The sequence below is a fragment of the Pan troglodytes genome, chromosome 18 (assembly GCF_028858775.2).
Source record: "Pan troglodytes isolate AG18354 chromosome 18, NHGRI_mPanTro3-v2.0_pri, whole genome shotgun sequence".
Classification (NCBI taxonomy): domain Eukaryota; kingdom Metazoa; phylum Chordata; class Mammalia; order Primates; family Hominidae; genus Pan; species Pan troglodytes.
This window is the reverse complement of record NC_072416.2, coordinates 87,716,948-87,744,590: the sequence shown is the minus strand read 5'-3', so window position 1 is coordinate 87,744,590 and position 27,643 is coordinate 87,716,948. Positions and strand designations below refer to the sequence as shown.

Genomic DNA, 27,643 nt, shown 5'->3' with positions numbered 1-27,643 from the left:
ACAGGCAGAAAATGAACCTGACCAAACCTCCCACTTCATGTAGACGTTAACTTAAAATAAGATCATGGATAAAATCTAAAACTTCTATAAGATACCCATGAGAGGCCAGGCATGGGGGCTCACACCTGTATTCCCCACACTTTGAGGAGCTGAGGTGAAAAGATCATTTGAGCCCAGGAGTTCAAGAGCAGGCTGGGCAACAAGGTGAGACCCCCAACTCCACAAAAAAAATTCTTTTTTAATTAGCCAGGCATGTTGGTGCACACACCTGTGGTCCCAGCTACTCAGGAGGCTGAGACGGTAGGACGGCTTGAGTCCCAGAGGCTGAGGCCGCAGTGACCCATGATTGCACCACTGCACTCCAGCCTGGGTGACAGAGCAAGACTCTGTCTCAAAGAAAAGAAAAAAGAAACCCACAGGAGAAAATCTTTAGGATCTAGGAATAGGCAAACAGTTCTTTTATTTGTTTGTTTTTTTGAGAAGGAGTTTCGCTCTTTTTTGCCCAGGCTGGAGTGCAATGGTGCGATCTTGGCTCACTGCAACCTCCGCCTCCCGGGTTCAAGCGATTCTCCTGCCTCAGCCTCCCGAGTAGCTGGGATTACAGGTACACGCCACCACACCCGGCTAATTTTGTATTTTTAATACAGATGGGGTTTCTCCATATTGGCCAGGCTGGTCTTGAACTCCTGACCTTAGGTGATCCACCATGCCCGGCGGGCAAACAGTTCTTAGACTTCACAGTAAAAACGAGATCTATAAAAGCAAAAATTGATAAATTGAACTTTATCAAAATGAGCAGCTTTTGCTGTTCCCCGTTAGAGGGTGAAAGGACAAGGGACACATAGAGTGCGTAAACCACATGTCCAAAAAAGGGCTGTGTTCAGAGCCCTGGAGAACACTCAGAACTCAGTCAAGACACCCACTGGGAAAATGGCCCCTTGGGCCTCGAGATCTGCACCCCCCAGCCCTGAGCTCCCACCCCTTAGCTCCTGCCTGGGTTTCCCACAGTATCCTCAGTGTTCAGGGCTGCCTGCTGGTCCACCATTGCTGGGACCTAAGACATTGTCCAAAAAACAAGCAACCAAACTCAGGATAAAGGACTGGCTGCCACAGCCTCACTTCCCACAGGGCCCCAGACAGGACCCCTGAGAGGCCCTCAACTTGCCGCAGGACCCGACAGTTTGGGGGATATTTTTGGGTCAGAGGCTCCTTCCATTCCCTGTTGGAGACGCATGTGGAAGACGGCAGGGCAGGCAGAGGCAGCACCACAGGGAGCAAGCCACGGAGAGAAGCTAGACCTGACCCTGCTCTCCCGCTCAGAGCCTGAGATCCTTGAACCAGCACCCACTTCCTCTGAGAGGACAGAGGGCAGAAACAGCAGCATCACCTCTGGGCCACGAGCAAGTGCTCAAGAGCTGACTCAAGTGGGAATAAGCCACACTGCCGGCCCCTCCCCGCCTGTGGAGCCCAGAAGCCCAGGCCTCCTCCTGTCCATCCGTCCCCCAGGCTCACTGTCCATTCTGCTTGGACCTGGGAGAATTTCCCCCCGTGCTCTCTAAATGGCTCTTGTCAAGATTTTACCAACAGGACCTCCACGTCGAGTGGTGACAGTGGATGCCCTGGCTATGTGGGTGTGGAGGGTACTCGTGCTTTCTTTGAGGGATGTCTCAACGCACCAGGACAGCACAAGACACCCAACCCGAAGCGGCTGCTCCCACCTGAGTGCGCCCTTCCAACCTGAGGTCTAAAATGGGGAAGAAAGTTGCATCCCCATCCCGCTCCTGGCAGAGCCGACGCTTCTGAGTGGGAGAACACACTCTGAACCCCAAGTGCGGTTCTCTGCGCTCCAGCCTGGCCACACCAGCGTCACCCAGGGCTCGGCAGTGCTCACAACCCCCAGGGGAGTACAGGGGCAGTGGGCGGGCGTGAGTTGTGAGTCAGACGGCCGGCTCCTGCTGGGCCTCAGCTTCTCCCTCTGCCAGCGCCCATCTACCCACCTGGCAGGCAGTCCACGGCTCCCAGGGCAGAGCGTGCTTGATACATTTACTGCCACATGAAGCACAGAGGTAGGGGTGTCCCCGGGTCACACTGGGACCAGGACCAGGACCCCAGCTTCCCAGGACCTCATTCACTGCCCAGACACTGGGAGCCTGGACCTGAAAGAGCTCACGGCAAGCACTGCCAAGCTCACATGCTGATGACTTTATTTTTCACAGACTGAAAAAACAGAGCCTGGCATGGTGACTCAAGCCTGGAGTCCCAACTACTTAGGAAGCTTGAGCCTAGGAGGTGGAGGGTGCAGTGAGCTATGATGGTGGCACTGCACTCCAGCCTGGGCGACAGAACGACACCCTGTCTCTGAAGAAAAAAAAAGTCGAAGCATAAAATGTTCACAGCAGCCTTTTCTGTGTGTGGCTGCACGTCAGGGGCCCTTGTCTGGCTTCCACCACCAGGGGATGACTACGTTGAAGGGAGGCCTGTGTGAACCGCTGGGCATCCGCATCTCCCGCGTGTGGTCAGCTCCGACGCTCCCCATCAACGCTTTCCAGCACAGGAGCTGGGACCTGGACGTCCATCGCCGGCGGTGCCTCCAGTGCTCTTTGACTTGCGCCCTTCCCAGGGGGCTCTGGGGTCCGCAGGATACCGCCATGGACTGGCTGACATAACCAACAAGGCTGGGGCTTTTATCTTCCCCAGTGAGATTTTCCCACGACCGGCACAGCGTCAGCCCCATCCTGTGCGCTTCCATGAACGGAAGCAACAAAGCCTGGCCTGGGACCTCGGCAGGGCTGAGCATGTACAGCTGTGGCTCTGCATAAAGGGACTTGTTTAGAGCTGGCACTCAACAAGAGGCCTTCAGTCAGCGGATTCCCAGGCCTGAGCAAATCCAGGGGCGGAAGCAGCTATTCTTATGATGGCACAGAGAGGTTATGTGGAGAAGATCGTTTGATACACGCTTGCCTTTGGGCTCAAGTCACTCAAAAAGGTGGTCTCTGTCTTTAGTGCAAAAGGCAACCCCAGCAGAGCGAACGACCCTCCATTGCCCTCCATGACCCTGTGGGCTCCGTGAGACAGGCGCAGGCGGGGGTCTCTCCTCTGAGCTTCCTCATGGTCCCCTGGGAGGGTAGCTGGTCAAGAGAGGCACCTGGTTGGAGAAGGCCGCAGACTCACAGGACGAAGACCTCGGTGTCCACGCCACACAGCCAGAGCAGCGCAGCCGCCCGCCTCGCCTGCCTCGCCTCACCCGCCTCACCAGACCTCACCCGCCTCGCCCGCCTCACCCGCCTCGCCCGCCTCGCCCGCCTCACCCGCCTCACCCGGCCTCGCCCGCCTCGCCCGCCTCGCCCACCTCACCCGACCTCACCCGCCTCACCCGGCCTCGCCCGCCTCGCCCGCCTCGCCCGCCTCACCCGACCTCACCCGCCTCACCCGCCTCACCTCACCCGCCTCACCGAGAGTCCTCAGACTCTGTGGCCAGAAGCCAAGGTGCTCTGCAGATTTCCTCAAAACCCAAACCACCCACCCATCCTTGAGCAGCCTCCAGAAGCCGTGGTCAGAGCCACAGTGAAGGCCACACAGCACCAGAGAGGCCACATAAAGACGCTCTGCAGAGAAGCAGTACAGTGAGCCTGGAGGCTCCGGAGGCCTCTAAAACGCACGGTGATCTCCGCTTGAGGTACAGGGTCAGCTCCCCCAGCAGAGGCGGTGGGGTCCCTGAACCCCAAGGACCCACCTCTGAGGAGGGGTCTCTCCTCAGTGACCTCAGACATCACAGAATCTCAACTGCTCACCCCACATCTCTGAAGACATTCTGTTCTCTGAAAACTCGACTTCCATGACCACTTGCCGTGTGTGCAGAAGGCAGCCGTTCAGGTCTCGGTTGCTCACGCGTTAGTTCCTGAATAAGCGTGTTGAGAGACGACTGGAGACACGGGGGACAAGCAGCAGGAGAGGTGTGAAGCATTCTCCGCAAACGTCGTTGCGTCCTGCACACTGTCGGGAATCTCACTTTCATCTTCTAACCTCAGAGCTTTCAGAGCCTAGAGAACACTTCTGTGGGCATCAGTCTACCTGACTTCACAGCAGCCCAGAGGCAGACGGGAACGCGGGGCACCCAGAAGAGACGGGCGCCAGCACAGGGAACATGGAGCACCCAGAAGAGATGCATGCCAGCCCAGGGCCAAAGTCCTCAGCAGAGTCCGCCGCCAGCGACAGGTGCAGCGACACTGTAAACCTCAAGGCACACCACAGCACTGCTGCACCGATCCTGCCAAATGCACTGTTCAACCTGATCCTGAGGACATGTCACAGCTCCAGAGATGACATTCCTGAACGTCACTGGCCTGTACAGTGTCACAGTCACCAAAGACAAACACTGAGGAACAGTGAAGCCCACCTGTAATCCCAGCTACTCGGGAGGCTGAGGCAGGAGGACTGCATGAGCCAAGGAGTTCAAGACCAACCTGGACAACACAGCAAGACCCTGTCTCAAAAAACAAGACCAACAAATGACACAGGAGGGGAAGAGACCAAGGAGACCAAACATCCACATCGGGGGGGCCGAAGCACCTGTGGATGGGTCTGGGGGGCAGTCACGGACAGCGTGGCCTGGTCCGAACCTGCAGACCATGTATGTCACAGTCAGCCTTCGGGGAGCTTGCAGGAAGGCATCAAAGAACACTCTGACTACCGTGGCAACGCTTCTGTAAGTCTAAAGTGATTTTGCAATGAGAGGTGGAGCAAGCTCCCCCTTAGCTGAGTAGTCAAAACTGGGCTGTGCATGTGTGCTAAGACACACGACTCCAGGCAGCCACAGGCAACAAAGAAAACAGGAAGTCAACGGCTCTCTCAGAGCCAGAACACTTGGGGAGAAAAAGTCTCCCTCATCTACAATACCTAAAATGTAACTAGAATTCTGATTAAAAATAAATCTTACAAAGCAGAGACTTCAAAAGATGCTTGTACTTATGTTAACACAGTCTGATTCACAACAGTCCACGTGTCCACCAACGGGCGAATAACAAGACGCAGCCCCTACACACAAGGCAGCATTGTTCAGTCTCAAAGAGGAAGGAAATCCTGACACGCGCCCAGCACAGATAGCCCCTAGAGATGTTATGTGCTTGAAAGAAGGCGGATAGCAAAGGACAGACACTGTAGGACTCCAATTCTATGAGGTCCCTACAACAAACTCAGAGACAGACAGCGGGACAGAGGCTGCAAGGGGCTGGGGATGGAGAATGGGGAGGGTTGAATGGGGACAAGTTTTCGGTTTGAAGAGAAAGTTCTGGAGACACGTGGTGGTGGCGGTTGCTCAACAGTGCGAATATACTGAATGTCAATGAACTTCAGAATGATTAAAATGGTAAATCTATGTGAACGTATTCATTGTCTTTTAGAGACAGGGTCTCGCTGTGTTGTCCAGGCTGCAATGCAGAGGCTGTTCACAGGCGAGACCATCGCACAGCACACTCCCCAGCTCAGGTTCCAGCACTCCTTCTGCCTCGGCCTCCCCAACAGCCGGGAACAGCGGCCTGCACCACCAAGCCTGGCTATGTATTTTACCACAACAATATCCACATAAAAAAAATAATAATAATCTTGCAAAACTAGCTCAGAAGAAAAATAATTTCATGTCACCTTTATTGGGTCAGCTCCATTAAAAAAAAAAAATCGTCAAAGCCAGATCAGAAGTCATTTTCAAGGGGTCACAACAAATGCGGTGTCTCCCTCACTACAGTGCAGCACCGTGATGCTCTGCTCCGCCCTCTAACTAGCGTCACACCCTCTCCAGGGGGCACAGGGAGAGACGTGGCAGCACAACCAGACAGACTCATTACAGACCTAAAATGATGAATGGCACAGCTCTTCCAGAATCTGTCTAGCAGTCCCTCTGGGTTTTGCTGCAAAGCCCCTAAAAAACAGTAATAATGAAAAAAAAAAGCCTGGGTGCTAAGGCTCACACCTGTAATCTCAGCACTTTGGGAGGCTGAGGCAGGTGGATCACGAGGTCAGGAGATCGAGACCATCCTGGCTAACATGGTGAAACCCCGCCTCTACTAAAAATACAAAAAATTAGCCAGGCGTGGTGACAGGCGCCTGTAGTCCCAGCTACTCGAGAGGCTGAGGCAGGAGAATGGCGAGAACCCGGGAGACGGAGCCTGCAGTGAGCCAAGATTGTGCCACTGCGCTCCAGCCTGGAAGACAGAGCAAGACTGTCTCAAAAAAAAAAAAAAAAAAAAAAAAAAGAAAAGATTACATCTGACGTACCACTTATATTCCTACTTGTCTTTTTTACTATTACCTTGACCTTTTTTTAATTTAAAGCTGTGTTTCTTTTTTTTTTTTTTGAGATGGAGTCTCCCTCTGTCACCCAGGCAGGCTGGAGTGCAATGGTGAGATCTTGGCTCACTGCAACCTCCACCTCCTGAGTTCAAGTGATTCTCCAGAGTAGCAGGGATTATTAGCACCTGCCATCACGCCTGGCTGACTTTTGTATTTTTCTAGAGATGGGGTTTCAGCATGTTGGCCAGGCTGCTCATGAAATCCTGACCTCTGGTGATCCGCCTGTCTTGGCCTCCCAAAGTGCTGGGATTACAGGCGTGAGCCACTGCGCCGGGTCTGAAAGCTGTATTTCTATTTTTTTTTTTTCTTGAGACGGAGTCTCACTCTGTCACCCAGGCCGGAGTGCAGTGACACGATCTTGGCTCACCACAACCTGTTCTGAAAGACATCGGAAACCCTCCTCTGATGGTGCAATGGGGGTGCGGGGCGCACGAGCACTGACCATCCATTTCTACCAGAAGCTGGTTGAGCGTCTGCTCCTCCTCCGTGTTGGAGAAGCCGGACATGGTGGTGGAGCGCTTCTTGCCCACCGCGTCGATCTCATCGATGTAGACGATGCAGGGGGCCCGGGCTCGGGCTTCCTTAAAGAGGCTCCGCACACGGGCAGCGCCGAGGCCTGAGGGGACACAGAGAGAATCAGGAAATGGGCACTTAATAAAAAACAAAGCCTCTTCCTGTACCCGGGCCAAAGTTCTACACCAAGGACAACTAAAGCTACCAGCCCCATTCCCTACAAACAGACACACGGCAGCTGCTCGCGGGGGCCCCTGGCCACCCCTCAGGGTTCACACGCACCGTGCTGGCCCCCCAGGCCACAAGTGACGGTGGCTTTGAAGCAAACATCATGTGCTTCGCAGACAAAACCCCTCCGCCAACCCAGACCTCGCTTTCCTTCTCTACTCCCCCACCCACCCGTGTCCCTTTCAGTCCAGACACCAGAGGAAGGATGTGTGAAAGGAGCCAGGTGGTCAGCCAAGCCCACCCACAGCCCCCAACCACAGCACCTTACCTCCAATGACCTCCACGAACTCTGGGCCGGCCATCGCCAGGAAGGGCACCTGAGCCTCCGTGGCCACCGCCTTGGCCAGCAGCGTCTTCCCACAGCCGGGGGGGCCGAGCAGCAGTGCGCCCTTTGGGACCTTGGCGCCAAGCTGGAGGAAGCGTTCTGGGCTCTGGACGGCAGCAGACGATGCAACACTAACTACTTGGGGATTCTGTTTGTTTTTTTGTTTTTTAGAGGTAAGGTCTCTCTGGGTCACGCAGGCTGCAGTGCAGTGGGTGCCATGATAGCTCACTGCAGCCTCAAACTCCTGGGTTCAAGCCACCCTCTCACCTCAGCCTCTCGACTAGCTGAGAATATACAGGCATGTGGCACCACGCCCAGCTACTTTTAAAAACTTCTTGCAGGCCGGGTGCGGTGGCTCACACCTGGAATTCCAGCATTTTGGGAGGCTGAGGCAGGCGCATAGCTTGAGATCAGGAGTTTGAGACCAGCCTGGCCAACATGGAAAAACCCCGTCTCTACTAAAAATACAAAAATTAGCCGTGCATGGTGGTGGGCGCCTGTGATCCCTGCTACTCGGGAGGCTGAGGCAGGAGAATCACTTGAACTGGGGAGGTGGAGGTTGTAGTGAGCCGAGATTGTGCCACTGCACTCCAGCCTGAGTGACAAAGTGAGACTCTGTCTCAAAAAAAAAAATTAATTAAATAAAAAAATGTTTTGCAGAGACAGGGTCTCATTGTTGCCCAGGCTGATCTCCTACTCCTGGGCTCAGTCACTCCCCTGCCTCAGTGCCCCGAGGTGCCAGGACTACAGGCGTGACCCACTGTACCAGGCCTGCGGAGGGAACACGTAAGTCAGCTCCTCGAGGTGCCAGGACTACAGGTGCAACCCACCGTACCAGGCCCGCAGAGGAAACGTGTAAGTGACGCACGTGATAGGCAGCTCATGCACTGCCACCAACTGGCTAAGGTGTTTATGTGGTTCTGGAAAAAGCACAGAGCTTTGCAAGGGATGAAGGGCCCAGGACGGCTAACGGCACAGTAGGCATGGGTCTTGGCAGCCTCCGCTTGGCTGAACCATGTGCACGAGGCTTGTGCTGCTGGTTGAACAGGCACCAGCACCTGCTTGGTGTCCCCATGGGACATGGTAGAGGTCACCGCCAACCCAAGACACGTCATCGATGGAATTCCAGGTCCCGCAGGAGCCCTTCTGGGAGAGGAGGACGGCCGGCGTCTGCTCACACCTCCCTCCTGGCCCACGCTGCTCTCACCTTCAGATAATCCACAAACTCGCGGACTTCTAGTTTGGCTTCGTGCATTCCTGCCACGTCTTTGAAGCTGACTCCTTTCCCCATCTTCCCATCCACAATGGTGAAACGAGCCATTTTAAGCTGATTCTGTGCAGAAAGAACAAAGTGCAAGGAGCTGGGCGAAGTCAGGAAATCAGCGGCACGATGCCAGCGCTCAGCTCACGCACCTGAGCCGCCTCAACCCCACGTCTCCATCCCAGGATCCCAAGGCTTCACTCATGTCAGACTGACGAGGCTCACAGGTCAGTCTTCAAGCACAGAAAGGAAATGTTTCGTCATTAATTGGTAAGAAACTTATCTAGCAATTTGCTTTAAAAAAAATTACTCAGCCAGGCATGGTGGCTCACGCCTGTAATCCTAGCACTTTGGGAGGCCGAGACGGGCGGATCACGAGGTCAAGAGATCGAGACCACCCTGGCTAACACAGTGAAATCTGTCTCTACCAAAAATACAAAAAAATTAGCCGGGTGTGGTGGCAGGCACCTGTAGTCCCAGCTACTTGGAAGGCTGAGGCAGGACAATCGCCTGAACCCAGGAGGCAGAGATTGCAGTGAGCTGAGATCACACCACTGCACTCCAGCCTGGGCAACAGAGCCAGACTCTGTCACACACACACACACAAAAAAGAAAGTCCAGGTGCAGTGGCTCACGCCTATAATCCCAGCACTTTGGGAGGCTGAGGAGGGAGGATCACCTGAGGTCGGGAGTTCGAGACCAGCCTGAACAACATGGAGAAACCCCGTCTCTACCAAAAATACAAAATTAGCTGGACGTGGTGGCGCGTGCCTGTAATCCCAGCTACTCGGGAGGCTGAGGCAGGAGAATTGCTTGAATGCGGGAGGTGGAAGTTGTGGTGAGCCGAGATCGCGCGGCTGCACTCCAGCCTGGGCAAGAAGGGCGAAACTCCGTCTCAAAAAAAAAGAAAAGAAAAACGAAGATTCAACTGCCCTGTAATCTCACAAGGCTCAGGCACCCCAGAGTTAGGGGTGAGAGGCCCTCAGGCAACGTTGGTTACTACACGCCTTACAGCCAGCCCATGGGAAAGGAAGGTGAGCTGCTGTCTAATTGTGGCTTCAGGCTACTCTCTGCAACAGGTTTTCCCTGTGTATTCATCGTATAGCTTATGGGAAAAGTATTCAGCAAACACAAACCAGAAAGAGTTCAGAGAGCTCTGATTTACAGAACTTACAAAAGCACTGAATCCACCTTCCCTTCCAGTCATCCCGGCCAGACGGAAAACATACCACAGGATGGCCAGGCCCACTGCCGTCATCCCCACGGAGTACAGGGCACTGCCGGAAGAAAGAGAGGCAGGCACAGGCTCAGACGGTGTCACGTGACAGACACAGGCTTCCAAATCAGAACCACCGCTGGCAACGTTTCCAAGATGAGACGAGGAATCCCTACGTCTGGGACCGATGCGCAGATTAAAATGGTTGTGGAAATGGGTTCTCTCGTCTCATTCTCGCTGACTGAGCTTTTTCATGAAAGCTTCCCAAATGGTCAGACTGAGTGTGCAGATGCTGGAGATCTAGCCAGCCTTGTGACAATAACAACGTTCGGGTTTTTCTATTTTCAGTATATTTTGTTTTCAAAAGTAAGCGATCAGCTTCAATCAGGCAGGCAAGATCAGCCTAAGAGTAAAAAGCAAATCTCAGGCCGGGCGCGGTGGCTCACGCCTGTAATCCTAGCACTTTGGGAGGCCGTGGCGGGTGAGTCACAAGGTCAGGAGTTTGAGACCAGCCTGGCCAACATGGTAAAACCCCATCTCTACTAAAAAAATACAAAAATTAGCTGGACATGGTGGCATGCGTCTGCAATCCCAGCTACTTGGGAGGCTGAGGCAGGAGAAATGCTTGAACGTAGGAGGTGAAGGCTGCAGTGAGTCAAGATCATGCACTGCACTCCAGCCTGGGCTACAGAGCAAGACTCCATCTCAAAAAGAAAAGAAAAATGTAAGAATAAACCCTGTCTCTACTAAAAATACAAAAAAACTTAGCTGGATGTGGTGGTTTGCATCTGTAGTCCCAGCTACTCAGGAGGCTGAGGTGGGAGAATCACTGATCCTGGGAGGTCGAGGCTGCAGTAAGCTGAGATTGCACCACTGCACTCCAGCCTGGGCGACGGAGTGAGACCCTGTCTCAAAAAAAAAAAAAAAAAAAAAGCAAATCCCAGGACTTTTGCCCTCATCCTGAGGAGGGGCTGCCCTGGGCCTGCCCCAACCCTCCATCTTCTGTACATCATCAGCCTACAAAGACATGAGAATGGGCCTGCCCCAACCCTCCATCTTTTGTACATCATCGGCCTACGAAGACACGAGAATGGGCCTGCCCCAAACCTCCATCTTCTGTTCTGTACATCATCGGCCTACGACGACATGAGAATGGGCCTGCCCCAACCCTCCATCTTCTGTACATCATCAGCCTACAAAGACATGAGAATGGGCCTGCCCCAACCCTCCATCTTTTGTACATCATCAGCCTACGAAGACACGAGAATGGGCCTGCCCCAACCCTCCATCTTCTGTTCTGTACATCATCGGCCTACGAAGACATGAGAATGGGCCTGCCCCAAACCTCCATCTTCTTCTTTTTTTTTTTTTTTGTTTGAGATGGAGTCTGGCTCTGTCACCCAGGCCGGACTGCAGTGGTGCTATCTTGGCTCACTGCAAGCTCCGCCTCCCGGGTTCACGCCATCCTCCTGCCTCATCCTCCCGAGTAGCTGGGACTACAGGCACCCGCCACCACACCCGGCTAATTTTTTTTGTATTTTTAGTAGAGACGGGGTTTCGTCGTGTTAGCCAGGATGGTCTCGACCTCCTGACCTCGTGATCTGCCCGCCTCGGCCTCCCAAAGTGCTGGAATTACAGGCGTGAGCCATCGCGCCCGGCCCAAACCTCCACCTTCTGTCCATCATCGGCCTAGGAAGACACGAGAATGGGCCTGCCCCAACCCTCCATCTTCTGTACATCACTGGCCTACAAAGACATGAGACACACAGCCTCAGAGCAGTGATCTTCGAGGAGTTGCTGGGTTATAGAATTAAAGGTGCATCTTTTTTTTTTTTTCTGTAGAGATGGGGTTCTCCATGCTGCCCAGACTGGTCTCGAACTTGTGGGCTCAAGAGATCCTCCCTGCCTCAGCCTTCCAAAGTGCTGGGATTACAGGCATAGCCACTGCACCCGGCTAGAGGTACATTTTGATCAAGGGAGTACTTGCCAGTCACTGGCATTCTACATCTTCAGAGATTACAAGTCAACAATAAACCTCTCGGTTTCAGTACCCGTTGGCCCCTCATTTGTCCTACTAAGGAACCTGTCAGGGTCCATGGTCCATATGTGCTCACAGCTCCCACCTGGTCTGTTTCCCTCTCAACACTGAAATGAGAATTTCACCTTCCTGTGTCTACCCTTTTCCCGTTCCATTTTCCTGTCTGTAGAAGAGAGCAAGCCCAGGACATTATCACGGTCCTCCTTGACTTTCTTTCTTACTGCTAGGCTGATCTTGCCTTGCTAACTGAAAGTGATCGCTTACTTTTGAAAACAAAATATACTGAAAATAGAAAAAGCTGAACGTTGTTATTGTCACAAGGCTGGCCAGATCACTAGGTATCTCCGGCATCTGCACACTCACTCTGACCATTTGGGAAGCCTTCATCTGAACGTTGTTATTGTCACAAGGCTGGCCAGATCACTAGGTATCTCCGCCATCTGCACACTCACTCTGACCATTTTGGAAGCTTTCATCAAAGAGCACAGTCAGTGAAAATTATACAAGAATGTGAATTCAGAAGCGCCAGACAACTAAAGAAAGTGACTAAACAAACTCCAACGGACTTGTACACGGTTGGCCTCCACGGCCACAGGTTCCATCTCTGCAGGTTTAACCAAGCACAGAACGAAAGTATCTGGGGAAAAACGTGCATCTACACTCAACATGCACAGACACATTTTTGTCATTATTCCCTAAAGTATAACAACGATTGAAATAGTATTTACAGGGTATTGGGTATTATTATCAACCTACAAATGATTTAAAGCATATCAGAGAATGTTCTTAGGTTACACACAAAGATTTCGGCATTTTACACCAGGGGCTGAGACTTCGCCATCCTAGGTCGGGGGCTGAGACTTCGGCATCCTACGTCGGGGGCTGAGACTTCGGCATCCTATGTCGGGGGCTGAGACTTTGGCGTCTACATGAGGGGCTTAGACTTCAGCATCCTACACCAGGGGCTTAGGCATCCTCAGGTGCTGGTATCCTTGGGAAGTCCTAGAACCAGCCCCCATGGATACCCAGGGATGACTATATTTCCAAATTTCCTGGCATTGTATCATTCACTTCTATATTTATTTAACCCTCCCACTAAAAAGTCTAGTTAGCTATAGGCAAAGACAGTTTGAGATTTTTGATTGCAATCTGTTTCTCAGATTACAAAGCCAAGTTAGGTTTAGTTCAAGCATCAACAAATACATCCAACATACTTTCCAAAGAATCCTGTTCGCTTGTAGGAAACTGGGATCCTGTCCTTGGCCTCGATATTCAGCTCATCTTCAGCTGCTCGAAGCTTCTCTTCAAACTTGTCAATATTTGCAACCTGCATTCGGTACATCAAGGCTAGTCGCTGGGGGCCAGAAAGGAGAGGGGACCATGAGAAACGCAGGGACAGACGGGCAACCCCACAGTCAACAGAAAGCCCGCCTGGAACTCATGGTAATGACAACCTCAGCATTGTGAAGAGGACACCATTCAGAAACTAGAGGTGATTCCTAACGTACGACGGTTCCACTTACGGTCTTTCCATTTTACAACGGTGTAAAAGCAATATGCACACTAAGTTCCTTGACCTATGATGGGGCTACCTCCCAGTGAGCCCCTGGGAAGCTGAAAATATCCTAATTCAAGGAACATCTGTACTTCCAAGTCTAAACAATTTGTTTCCTCAACCACAATTTGAGAAATAAAATTTCAACAGATAGACTTTCTATTTTCCACTCATAGGAAAACTAAGAAATGGAGGGGTGTCTTCAAGTTAGCTCACAGCCCCACGTCTGATGTGTGCCTCAGACTCAGCTACACCTGCAGACACAGCAGGAGCCTCCCCAGAGGCCGGCGAGGCTGCAGCACGGGACTGAGGATGGCAAAATCAAGACTACGGCCAAAAACAGATGTTTTAGGAAACTGCGGCCACAGAGGGTTCATGTTTAACCACAAAACCTGAGACTGTTCATCCCTCACACCAGGACACCAACGGGTCCGTCTCCCTGGCACACGATTCTCCAAATGCAGCGTTTTCCTAAGTAAACTCCGCATGTTTAGCTCAGATTTCAGCATGACTGGACGGCAACACACCAAAGGGAGGACACAGACAGACTTGCGGGACTCTCTGTGAGGTTAACTGGAAACTCCAGCAGAGGACAGGGATGAGGGGTGGGGATGGCACCTGCTGCTCCCTCACTCACACCCCAAACTGCTAAGACAGAATTCTGAGCATTTTCTCTTTAAGGCAGCTGTTTTATCAAGTGACTCGTCTAGAGCTGAGCATAGTGTTGTAGGTTAAAATAACCTTCCAGGCTGAAATAATCAGGCATCCACCAGAGGATTTACGTGAATGAGCACCGTCTTCTGCACTTAGCCATGGTGTATTTTAAGAACAAGGTTTCCTGTTTTTAAAAATAGCAAGACAGGGCCAGGCGTGGTGGCTGACGCCTGTGATCTGGCACTTTGGAAGGCCAAGGTGTGAGGATCACTTGAGGCCAGGAGTTCAAGACCAGCCTGGGCAATATAGTGAGACCTCATCTCTCCAAAAAAACAAAAAATTTAAAAATTAGCCAAGTGTGGTGGTGCGCGCCTGCAATCCCAGCTACAGGGGAGGCTGAAGTGTGTAGATCACCTGAGCCCAGGAGATCAAGGCTGCAGTGAGCTGACATCACACACACCCCTGCATCTCAGCCTGGATGACAGAGGGAGACTCTGTCTCAAAAAAAAGCAAAAGAAAAGGAAAAAGCATTCTGAATCCTGAGTAACCCAGCAAAGGGGCAGAAGCTCCGGTGGAGGCCACGGTCATTTCCAGACCCGGGGGTGGGCCACACCAACCCCAGACCACTTTCCTAATCACTGGTCCACACATTACCCCGGGTTAAATTGCTCCAAGCACATGTTCTGACGCACTCTTGGAATCTAAAGTTACCATATCTGGCTGGGCACGATGGCTCACGCCTGTAATCCCAGCACTTTGGGAGGTCAAGGTGGGCAGATCACCTAAGGTCAGGAGTTCGAGACCAGCCTTGCCCAACATGGAGAAACCCCATCTCTACTAAAACTACAAAAATTAGCCAGGCGTGGTGGTGCACGCCTGTAATCCCAGCTACCCGGGAGGCTGAGCCAGGAGAATCCCTTGAACTCGGGAGGCAGATGTTGCAGTGAGCCGAGATCACATCACTGCGCTTCAGCCTGGGCCAACAGAGTGAGACTGTCTCAAAAACAAAAACAAAAACAAAAACAAAGGCAACCAAATAAATGCAAATCAATGGGCTGAGGTCCCTGCATGAGAAAGCAGCATGCCCTCAACCACAGGTATCCAAAAGGATGGCAACAGCCAGCGCCCACACCCTCATTCACAGGAGCCCACACCCTCACTCTCACAGGCTGCCAGCCTGTGCCCACACCCTCACTCACAGGCCGCCCAAACACCACGGCTCCAGGGTGCAGGTAGACTTCCACCACGTCGCTCTCAGGCACCACCTGGACGCGCTGCACCTCGCCCTTGGCCAGCATCTCGTGGACAAAGTCGTTCCAGGAAATGCTGCCTCCGCTGGTGCTGAGAGCATTCAGGAGGCTCATGACAACCGCGATGACCAGCAAGGTGCGCAGCCGCTCTCGGTACATCTGGTCGTCCCGCTCACGGCGTCTCCTCTCCTCTGAGCCGGCAGAGAAGCAAAAGGGAGAAACGAACACATGAGCAACAGACACGGGCGACATCCAGAGCTTCCTCAGGAAAGCTCAGCTGGACGGGGAGGGGCAGCGTCCTGCACAGAAGATCCTGCACTTCCTCCAATTCTTCCCTGACGTTATCAGAGACAAAGACTAACGCTGTGCCGTTCGAGGTCACCCACACTTCATTCGCTGAGGTCACTTCAGTGAGGAGCAGGAGTGGTTCCCACCTGAGATAAGAGGAAACCATTTCTAAATCGAAACACTTAGACCTGGGCACAACGGTGCACGCCTGTGGTCCCAGCTACTTGGGAGGCTGAGGCAGGAGGTTGAAGCTGCAGTGAGCCGTGATCGCGCCACTGTGCTCCAGCCTGGGTGACAGAGAACGACCCTGTCTCAGAAAAGAAACGACCGTCCCAGGCCGTCCGAGCCGTCACAGATGCAGTCAGCTCTCCTGCTGCAAAGTGCAAGCTCACGATGGCCATGAATCCAGTCGCTTGGAGTTTGATCAAATACTAAATATCAAAACATACACAAAAGTTATTAAAAACGATGAAAACAAATACCTTTTACCACAACCTGCTCAAGAAATAATACCTTCCCAATCCCACTGAAGACCCTTGTTGCCTTCTCTCTCCCTACCCAACAACCACTCTGAACTTTTTACTCATCAGAATGACTAATGTTTAACAGAAAGTTGTAGGTTATCACAATATCTGAAAACAGAACTTAAAAATATCATGAGATACACTGTTGAGTCTAAAGGCATATACTCCAGACCACTTGACTCTAGAATTTTCCCAGAGACCAACTCTTTATGAGAAGCACCAGGTGAATTCTTCTAAATTACCTTCCTCAGTTATTAACACCCTACTGAAGACACGGTGGCATTATGCTTAGCTCTCAGAGGATGGAAAAGACATTCGGCCCCTGTTCTCCAGACACTGGGATACCTCGAGGGGAGGTGGACAGGTGCACCCTGCAGGCAGCAAGAGACCGACTCAAGGCCGGCCTGGGGCCAGCACAGAGGGGATCTGGAGCAGCGGGCGCTCACTCACTCTTCATGGAGGCCTGCAAGGAGGTGTGGCAAGCAGCGCCAGGCAGCGAAGCCAGGGAGACGCCTCTGAGGAGGGCATGGTGGGGAAAAGGACAGCCAGGATGGCCACTGGGCAAAATGCCCGCAGGGGTCACTTCCCACAGTCCAGGGCCCAGGTGGGGAGTAGTCCTGCAGCCAGACAGGCTCCCAACAGTGACCACCACAGGCCAAGCCACAGTCTTCCTTCAAACCCCCTAGGCAGGTCAGTCTCTCCTCCAGCTCTAGGAAGGGCCTCATCTCCAGAACACCTGCGCCTGCGGACAAACCACCACGGACACGGCAGCGCAAACGACGTCATCTCCAGAACACCTGCGCCTGCAGACACAGCGCCACGGACCCAGCAGCGGGAACGACGTCATCTCCAGAACACCTGCACCCCTGCGCCTGCGGACACAGCGCCACGGACCCAGCAGCGGGAACGACATCATCTCCAGAACACCTGCACCCCTGCGCCTGCGGACACAGCGCCACGGACCCAGCGGCGGGAACGACGTCATCTCCAGAACACCTGCACCCCTGCGCCTGCGGACACAGCGCCACGGACCCAGCGGCGGGAACGACATCATCTCCAGAACACCTGCACCCCTGCGCCTGCGGACACAGCGCCACGGACCCAGCGGCGGGAACGAAATCATCTCCAGAACACCTGCACCCCTGCGCCTGCGGACACAGCGCCACGGACCCAGCGGCGGGAACGACATCATCTCCAGAACACCTGCACCCCTGCGCCTGCGGACACAGCGCCACGGACCCAGCGGCGGGAACGACATCATCTCCAGAACACCTGCACCCCTGCGCCTGCGGACACAGCGCCACGGACCCAGCGGCGGGAACGAAATCATCTCCAGAACACCTGCACCCCTGCGCCTGCGGACACAGCGCCACGGACCCAGCGGCGGGAACGACATCATCTCCAGAACACCTGCACCCCTGTGCCTGCGGACACAGCGCCACGGACCCAGCGGCGGGAACGACATCATCTCCAGAACACCTGCACCCCTGCGCCTGCGGACACAGCGCCACGGACCCAGCGGCGGGAACGACATCATCTCCAGAACACCTGCACCCCTGCGCCTGCGGACACAGCGCCACGGACCCAGCGGCGGGAACGACATCATCTCCAGAACACCTGCACCCCTGCGCCTGCGGACACAGCGCCACAGACCCAGCGGCGGGAACGACGTCATTTCCAGAACACCTGCGCCTGCGGACAAACCGCCACGGACCCAGCAGCGGGGACAAGAGGCTCACGTGTTCTTGAGATTCACAGCTCTGCTCCTCCTGCACTGTCTTGGGGGGGCTTCACGCTGGGATCAAAGCCAGGCCTGGGCACGTCCCATGTACCACCTTCCTTTCCAACAATCATTTTAGACAAATTCAAACAGTTTTTAAATCGGCTTAAAAACACAAAATGAAACCTACTAAAAAGGTGGCAAAATAATTGCTTTGAAAACATGAAGGTATATTTTAGATATCACTGTTTTGTCACAATCGAGCCTAATAGTGCATCTAATACTTAAATTTCATATTCACAAAGGCAATTATATAACGCCCACCGCTTATTTCAGAGAGCAAATTTATGTTCTCAGGTGAGTATCCAATTGTTAGAAACTACTTCCAATATTTAATTACCAATTGTGTTTTCTACTAGAAACATGGGGCGCACTGGGAAACTGAGAAATACTTCCCAGCAGCTACTCTAGCTGCCCCGGAGGGACGATCCAGAATCACGACCCATGCTGCTCCTTCAGCTCTGTGACTGTATCAACAGTGTCCCATTTTCTTTTCTATTTTTGTTGAGATGGGGTCTCTCTCCGTCACCCAGGCTGGAGTGCGGTGGTGCACTGCAGGAGAAACCCACAGTGCTTCATGAGCATATCTGGGCTCACTGCAGCCTCCACCTCCTGGGCTCAAGTGATCCTCCCAACTGAGCCTCCCGAGTAGCTGGGAGTACAGGTGCATGCCACTGCGCCCGGCTAATTTTTTAAATTTGAGTAGAAGATGAGGTCTCACTATGTTGCCCAAGCCAGTCTCAAACGACTGAGCTCAGGTGATTCTCCCACCTCAGCCTCCCAAAGTGCTGGGATTATAGGCATGAGCCAAATCCCAAAGAATTTCTAATAGAAGTAAAATGACAGCTTGGATTTGGTCTACAATAAACACCTCTTCTGCTTTCGTCACAAACGTGTAGCCCTTCTCCAGTGAGGGTCAGCCAGGCATGTTAATTCACAGGTGTGTGACACAGGCTGGCTCTTAGCCCTGCTGTGTCAGGGAGCAGGATCTGCCCAACAAGACGCTGAGGCCACACAGCCCTCGGGAGAGCCTAGCCCCATCATGACACCTTCTGCTGAAGCTCCTTAGGTTCCAATCATTTCGCTGTTCAGTGAGCCCTCTCTGGCCTCCATGTCCTCCTCAGTGGCAAGAAGGAGGCCAACAGAGCACCCAGGACACAGGATCACAGAGAAGCCTCTTCCAGCCACAAGGCACCGCAGGGAAAAATCCATATGCTCTGTGAGCACATGCAGGTGGATGACCTAGACAGCCAGGCCAAGGAGGGTCCACAAACAGGCCTTGCACACGTTCTGGGGTGGCGCAAACCAGTACAACCCTGTCTGATAACTGCCTGGCAAGATGTATCAAGTGCCATAGACAGTACTTAGTTTCTTTAATTCAAAAATCCTACTTCTGAAACTTTAACCTAAGGAAACGAACCATAAGAAATTCCAGCCGGGCGCAGTGGCTCACACCTGTCATCCCAGCACTTTGGGAGTCGAGACAGGTGGATCACTTGAGTCCAGGAGTTAGAAACCAGCCTGGGTAACATAGCGAAAACCCATCTCTACAGGGGGAAAAAAAAAACACAACGTAGCTGGGGCTGGGCGCAGTGGCTCACGACTGTCATCCAGGCACTTTGGGAGGCTGAGGTGAGTGGATCACCTGAGGTCAGGAGTTCAACACCAGCCTGGCCAACATGGTGAAACCCTGTCTCTACTAAAAATACAAAAATTAGCTGGGCGTGGTAGCACGCGCCTGTAAGCCCAGCTACTAGAGAGGTTGAGGCAGGAGAATCGCTCAAACATGGCGGGCGGAGGTTGCAGTGGGCTGAGATCGCGCCACTTCACTCCTGCCTGGGCAACGAAGAGTGAAACTCCATCTCAAAACAAACAAACAAACAAACAAAAGCACTCTAGGTATAAAAGGAACTTCCTCTGCCTGCAAGACCCCCCATCTCCTTCCCATGAAGTCCTTAACTTCTGTCCAGCCCAAACGCCCAGCGTGTCCCTTCCTCTGAGCTGCCCGACGCACCTCTTCCCGCCACACCTTCAGTGTTGTGGTCATTTGTGCCTGCGCGCCCAGGGCTGCAGGTACCTTCCTCCTGTGTGCTTCCAGGACGGTTATTCAGGACGCTGAGACGAGCCGCCAGCTCACACAGAACTGGGGTGTGGCCTCAGCACCTGCTGCCTGTGTTCCTGAGGCTGTCCGCCAAGGCGCTCAGGAAACGCACATGCTTCCTGAGCCTCATGTGCACACCTCGTGGACGGCAGCCTGCAGGACCACTGGCAAGTTTTGTTGCCAAAATCCCTCTTCGAGGAAAAAAAGTCAATTGTTGACAATTAGATATTATGATCACATAACCCACTTCAATCAGTCATCTAAAAACAAACGGCTGATACCACTGAGTCTCAAGGAAGCAGCCACAGGGGCCACATCAGGCTCATCCCACTTGGAAACCGCCCCTGAAGACAGCAGCCCCGAGCGCCACAGCTGACCCTGACAGAGGAGAGGCCTCCGGGGCAGGGGCTCCACCTTGACGCATTCACACCTCACAGTGGAAAGGGGCCTTCTCCACAAGAAGCTGTGTGAAAATGTTGGCAACTGCTGCCGGGCGCGGTGGCTCACGCCTGTCATCCCAGCACTTCGGGAGGCTGAGGCGGGTGCATCACCTGAGGTCGGGAGTCCAAGACAAGCCTGACCAACATGCAGAAACCCCATCTTTACTAAAAATACAAAAAATCAGCCAGGTGTGGTGACGCATGCCTGTAATCCCAGCTACTCGGGAAGCTAAGGCAAGAGAATGGCTTGAACCCGGGAGGCGGAGGTTGCGGTGAGCTGAGATCGCGCCACTGCACTCCAGGCTGGGCAACAAGAGCGAAACTCCGTCTCAAAAAAAGAAAAAAAAAAAAGAAATGTTAGCAACTGCGTTTTTCCTAGTTAAATTTCTGACCGTGAAGTAACTGTACCTTCACATGTAGTTGTAAGAAATGGCACAGAGCAGGCTGGGCGCAGTGGCTCACACCTGTAATCCCAGCACTTTGTGGGGACCGAGGCAGGCAGATGATGAGGTCAAGAGTTCGAGACCAGCCTGACCAACATACTGAAACCCCGTCTCTACTAAAAACAAACAAAATTAGCTGGGTGTGGTGGCACGCGCCTGTAATCCCAGCTACTCAGGAGGCTGAGGCAGGAGAATCGCTTGAACCCAGGAGGTGGAGGTTGCAGTAAGCAGAGATCGAGCCACTGCACTCCATCCTGGGTGACAGAGCCAGACCCCGACTCAAAAATAAATAAATAAATAAAAATAAATGATGCAGAGCAATACCTTGTCCCCCTGCTTCCAGGGGTTCCATCTCACAAAACTATGAACAGTATCACAGCCAGGCTCTCCCATCACGACGGTCCACCAAGCTCCCTGGGGTCATCCCGTGACACACGCGCAGTGTGTGCCCTCATGTGCCCACCACAGCTGAGGCAATCCAACCACAGGCTCCCTCGGGCTGTCTCCTTCCCCCATCCTTAGCCCCTAGCAACCACGAATCTGTGTTCCATCTCTTTAATTTTTGTCTTTAGAGAATGCTGTATTAAAAAAAATCATACGGAATGTGATTTTTCAGCTCGGCCTTTTTTCACTCTGTGTAATTCCTTCCAGGTTCACCCGCGTTATCAGTGAGCGGGGCCTTTTTTCCACTCCGTGTAATTCCTTCTGGGTTCACCCGCGTTACCAGTGAGCAGGGTCTTTTTTCACTCCGTGTAATTCCTTCCAGGTTCACCCGTGTTATCAGTGAGGGGGGCCTTTCTTCACTCCGTATAATTCCTTCCAGGTTCATTCGTGTTATCAGTGAGTGGTGCCTTGTTTCACTCCGTATAATTCCTTCCAGGTTCACCTGTGTTATCAGTGAGTGGTATTCCAAGCAAATACTTTTTGGGCAACCACTACTTACAATCATTCTGCACGGCTGGCAAAGCTGTTTCTAAGCCACATTCAGTATCGTTCTTTCATTTAAGGAGGTGGCAAAAGAATCTTCATCTGAACAGACGCCATGCAGTTCAGCATCCGACCAGGGAGAAGGCCTGCCTGAGGGCCGGGATTGTGTTGTGCCTGTCTGATCAAGTCAGCAGTCCTGAAAATACACACAAACCAACTCCCGCCGCAACCACAGCAGAGGGCCCAGGGGAAACCCAGAATACGTTCTCACAAGAAAGATTATTTGGCTCAGTGAACAATTATCCTCTAACGCAAATTTAACAGACATTATTTTCTCAAAGCAAACTATAGTTCAACCCAAAACAGAATAAACATAAAACAATCACTTGGCCGGGCGTGGTGGCTCACGCCTATAATCCCAGCACTTTGGGAGGCTGAGGCGGGCAGACCACAACGTCAGGAGATCGAGATCATCCTAGCTAACATGGTGAAACTCCATCTCTACTAAAAATACAAAAAATTAGCCGGGCATGGTTGCGGGCACCTTTAGTCCCAGTTACTCGGGAGGCTGAGGCAGGAGAACTGCTTAAACCCACGAGGTGGAGTTTGCAATGAGCCGAGATCGTGGCATTGCACTCCAACTTTGGCAACAAGAGCAAAACTCCATCTCAAAAAAAAAAAAAAAAAAGAAGAAGACAATTACTCAGATGCAGGAGAGACACGCATGTCAGCTACACACAGCCTCATCCATAAGCAGATGCAGGGCCCAGGAGAGCAAAGGGCAGGGTGACTGCCTGCCCTTCCTCACGCCAGGGCACCTGCCAATGCAGCAACGACTAGGATTTCACTGGACAAGCACCTACCACATGCCAGGAGTGATAACCAGGAAGCTGCCATGGCTTTGCCTTGCCATGGCAATGGAGGCTGCCACGCCATTCCTTCCAGGAATCAGAGTTGTTAGTGGAGCCACACATGTCCCTGGGTAACCGTAACACAACACACAAGGCTGAATGCAGAATCCGCACAGGCCACACAATTCTTCCCTCTTCTATGACAGGTGACCCTTCAGCAACACAGGAGTGAGCTATGTATGATCACGGACACGTGGATTTTCTTCCACCCCTGCTACCCAAGACAACAAGACCAGCCCCTCGTCCTCCTCCTCAGCCCACTCAAGGTGAAGGCCATGAGGATGAAGCTCTTTATGTTGATCCGCTTCCACTGCATAAATAGGAAATATATTTTCTCTTACGACTTTTCTTTTTTTTTTTTTTTGAGATGAGTCTCGCCGTCGCTTTTTTCTTTCTTAATTTTTTTTTTTTTTGAGACAGAGTCTTGCTGTGTCGCCCAGGCTGGAGTGCAGTGGCGTGATCTCGGCTCACTGCAAGCTTCGCCTCTTGGGTTCACGCCATTCTCCTGCCTCAGCCTCCCGACTAGCTAGGGTTACAGGTGCCCGCCAGCATGCCTAATTTTTTTTTTTTTTTGTATTTTTAGTAGAGACAGGGTTTCACCGTGTTAGCTAAGATGGTCTCGATCTCCTGACCTTCTGATCTGCTCGCCTTGGCCTCCCAAAGTGCTGGGATGACAGGCATGAGCCACCGTGCCTGGCCTTTTCTTTCTAAATTTTTTATGTTTGAGACAGAAAGGTCTCACTCTATTATCCAGGCTGAAGTGCAATGGCACAATCTCAGCTCCCTGCAACCTCTGCCTCCCAGGTTCAAACGATGCTCACGCCTCAGACTCCGGAGTAGCTGGGATTACAAGCACATACACCACACCTGGCTAATTTTTTTTTTTTTGGTATTTTTAGTAGACAAGGGGTTTCACCATGTTAGCCAGGCTGGTCTCGAACTCCTGGCCCCAAGTGATCTGACTTTCTTCTTTTATCAAAAAAACGAATGGCCGGGCGTGGTGGCTCACACCTGTAATCCCAGCACTTTCAGAGACCAAGGCGAGTGGATCACCAGAGGTGAGAAGTTTGAGACTAGCCTGACCAACGTGGTCAAACCAGGTCTCTACCAAAACTACAAAAATTAGCTGGGCGTGGTGTTGCATGCCTGTGATCCCAGCTATTCGTGAGGTTGAGGCAGGAGAATAACTGGAACCCAGGAGGCAGAGGTTCCAGTGATCTGAAATTATGCCATTGCACTCTAGCCTGGGAAACAAGAGTGAAACTCCAGGCTGGGCGCGGTGGCTCACACCTGTAATCCCAGCACTTTGGAAGGCCAAGGTGGGCAGATCGCCTGACATGGGGAGTTCGAGACCATCCTTGCCAACATGGTGAAACCCTGTCTCTGCTAAAACTACAAAAAATTAGCTGGGCGTGGTGGTGCACGCCTGTAGTCCCAGCTACTCTAGAGGCTGAGGCAGGAGAATCACCTGAACCCAGGAAGCAGAGGTTGCAGTGAGCCGAGATCGTGCCATTGCACTCTAGCCTGGCGACAGAGCGAGACCCCATCTCAAAAAAAAAAATAATAATAATAATAGTAATAATAATAATAGAAATGAGGGTCTTAAACTCCTGGGCTCAAGTGATCATCCCACCTTGGCCTCCCAAAGTGCTCAGATTACAGATGTGAGCCACCGCACCTACCCAGCAAATTTTTTTTTATAAAAAGGTCAGCCAGGCGTGGTGGCTCACACCTGTAATCCCAGCACTTTGGGGGGCCGAGGTGGGGAGATCACGAGGTCAGGAGTTCAAGACCAGTCTGGCCAACATGGCAAAACCCTGTATCTACTGAAAATACAAAAATTAGCTGGGCATGGTGGTGCATGCCTGTAATCCCAGCTACTCAGGAGGCTGAGGCAGGAGAATCGCTTGAACTCAGGAGTCAGGGGTTGCAGTGAGCCGACATCGCACCACTGGACTCCAGTCTGGGCGACAGAGCGAGACTCCGTTTCAAAAATAAATAAATAAATACAAAATAAAAGTTAAAAAAAAAAAAAGGTCCAGGGCCGGGCGCGGTGGCCCACTCCTGTAATCCCAGCACTTTGGGAGGCTGAGGCAGGCAGATCACGAGGTCAGGAGATTGAGACCATCCTGGCTAACACGGTGAAACCTAGTCTCTACTAAAAATACAAAAAATTAGCCGGGTATGGTGGCGGGCGCCTATAGTCCCAGCTACTCGGGAGGCTAAGGCAGGAGAATGGCGTGAACCTGGGAGACGGAGCTTGCAGTGAGCTGAGATCACACCACTGCACTCCAGCCTGGGCGACAGAGCGAGACTCCGTCTCAAAAAAAAAAAAAAAAAGGTCAAGGCCAGGCACGGTGGTTCACACCTGTAATCTCAGCACTTTGGGAGGCCAAGGTGGGTGAATCACCTGAGGTCAGGAGTTTGAGACCAGCCTGGCCAACAAGGCAAAACCTCATCTCTACTATACAAAAAGAGGGCCTGACACGGTGGCTCATGCCTGTAATCCTAGAACTTTGGGAGGCCAAGGTGAGCAGATCACAAGGTCAGGAGATCGAGACCATCCTGGCTAACATGGTGAAACCCAGTCTCTAATAAAACAAAAAAATTAGCCGGGTGTGTTGGTGGGTGCCTGTAGTCCCAGCTACTAGGGAGGCTGAGGCAGGAGAATGGCATGAACCCAGGAAGTGGAGCTTGCAGTGAGCCGAGATTGTGCCACTGCACTCCAGCCTGGGCGACAGAGCGAGATTCCATCTTAAAAACAAACAAACAAACAAAAAACAAAAAATTAGCAGGGTGTGGTGGTGAGCACCTGTAATCCCAGCTACTTGGGAGGCTGAGGCAGGAGAATTGCTTGAACCCGGGACGGGGAGGTTGCATTGAGCTGAGATTGCACCATTGCACTCCAGCCGGGGCAACAGAGTGAGATTCTGGCAAAAAAAAAAAAAAAAGGTCAAAGGACACACTTTATTGAAATGTTGAAGTATACAGGGGAAGAGCCCTGAAATCAATTCAGAACAATTTTGTATGAAGATTCAGAAGTCTTTTAGAAGATAGTTCTGAGTGGCTGTAAGCACTGACACTTACTGTAAAACCAACAGTAAGCTGAAGATGAGCCTAAAGCCAGAAACGCCTAAACTGAATCCACCTGTGAAACACTGGTGTCCCTTCCCGCAGTTATGACCTCCCCTCGAGAGCTCAGTAGGGAGAGTCAGAGCTCCTCTCGCACAGAGTAAAGCTGTCCCTGGCCTTGGCAAATGCAGCGTCTCACCCAAAATCAATCAAGAAGGACATCACTCCTGAAACAAACTCCTGCTAAACTCGAATTCATGATAATAGTCCCCTCATCCAAGAGCTGAACCATCATTTCCACATCCTGAAAGCTTTCCTGAAAAGCAACATGGGAAAAAAAAGTCCTCATGACAGTTCCTCACTCCCCTTCCAAGGCCAGGTGCCTTTCTAGAAAGATGAGCTCTGCTGAGCAGGGCGGCCATCTTACAACGCTGATTTCCAGCGAGAGGCCTCAAGGATCCAAAAGCAAAGCATTCCTGAAGCTGAGTTCGACCCTTCTGCCCCCTGAGGCTGTGAGTCTGAAGCTGAGCCTCCAACTCCTGGGCTCAAGCTCCTCCAACTCCTGAGTAGCTATGACTACAGGTGCACACCACCACGCCTGGCCAATTATTTTTTTCTTTTCTTTTTGTATAGATAGGGTCTTTTTAAATTTAAATTTTTTTTTTTTGAGACGGAGTTTTGCTCTTGTTACTCAGGCTGGAGTGCAATGGCATGATCTCCGCTCACAGCAACCTCCACCTCCCAGGTTCAAGCAATTCTCCTGCCTCAGCCTCCCGATTACAGGCGTGGGCCATCACGCCTGGCTAATTTTCTATTTTTAGTAGAGACGGGGTTTCACCATGTTGGCCAGGGTGCAGGTGATCCGCCTGCCTCAGCCTCCCAAAGTGCTGGGATTACAGGTGTGAGCCACCACGCCCAGCCTTTTAATTTGTAGTGAGACAGGGTCTTGCTATGTGGTATAGGCCTCAAGTGATCCTTCCACCTGGGCCTCCCAAAGCGTTTCGATTGCAAGTGTGAGCCACTGCACCTGGCCCATCTCCCCACTTTCCAGACTGGTTTCACCTTGCTAAAAGGAGAACAGAAATGTAAAGACATCCAGAGGCAGCTACTGACTGAAGAACATCAGATGAATATACCTTCGTCCTCTTCAGGCGCCTTCCCCTTCGACTTATCCTTCTCCTTATTCTTCTGCTTCAACCTTGAGGTGTTAAAATAGAAAGTACCACCTATGAGAAATAGAGAAAGGATTTAACAATTGAGTTTTGCAACCACAGGGGAGGCATACAGGACAACAGTGTACTCCTAAATAACCAAAGCAAAACAGAAACCATCTGAAAAACCTACTTATATCCATAAGATTTATAAATATGAAATAAAGCATATCCTATATCACTTAGTCCAGTATTTCCTAATTACAAAATAATAAACTATTTTAACTTATGTTAAATATCTTTGCTATTTAAATTGCTAATGTGAGGGAATAAAAAAGTTATGAACACAAATTTGGGAAAATATCACGAATCCCTTTAATATATGAAGTTGCTTTAAAAGAACTTAAACAGGCCAGGCGTGGTGGCTCATGCCTGTAATCCCAGCACTTTGGGAGACCGAGGCAGGTGGTTCACGAGGTCAGGAGTTCAAGACCAGCCTGGCCGAGATGGTGAAACCCTGTCTCTACTAAAAATACAAAAATTAGCCGGATGTGTTGGCAGGTGCTTGTAATCCCAGGTACTTGGGAGGCTGAGGCAGAATTGCTTAAACCCGGGAGGCGG

At 52.0% G+C, this 27,643-nt stretch overlaps 1 protein-coding gene across 7 annotated transcripts in view; it reads right to left on the bottom strand.

Moving 5' to 3' along the window:
- SPG7 (SPG7 matrix AAA peptidase subunit, paraplegin) overlaps positions 1–27,643 on the bottom strand; it is a 50,981-nt gene that overhangs the window by 18,711 nt on the left and 4,627 nt on the right. For 4 of the 7 annotated variants that reach the window (XR_010152501.1, XM_024349520.3, XM_054669640.2 and 1 more), the window contains exons 3-9: positions 27,008–27,097; positions 15,335–15,576; positions 13,141–13,280; positions 9,847–9,949; positions 8,619–8,744; positions 7,355–7,517; positions 6,788–6,961 (exon numbers count right to left, since the gene is read on the bottom strand). Coding sequence is in view for 6 of the 7 variants with exons in the window: in XM_024349520.3 (XP_024205288.1) it covers positions 6,788–6,961; positions 7,355–7,517; positions 8,619–8,744; positions 9,847–9,949; positions 13,141–13,280; positions 15,335–15,576; positions 27,008–27,097 (1,038 nt within the window). In the remaining variant the exon portion in view is untranslated. Of the gene's footprint in view, positions 1–2,867; positions 3,146–5,626; positions 5,915–6,787; positions 6,962–7,354; positions 7,518–8,618; positions 8,745–9,846; positions 9,950–13,140; positions 13,281–15,334; positions 15,820–27,007; positions 27,098–27,643 lie in introns of those variants that run through there. The other 3 variants (XM_024349523.3, XM_024349522.3, XM_063797529.1) reach the window with 3 other exon arrangements.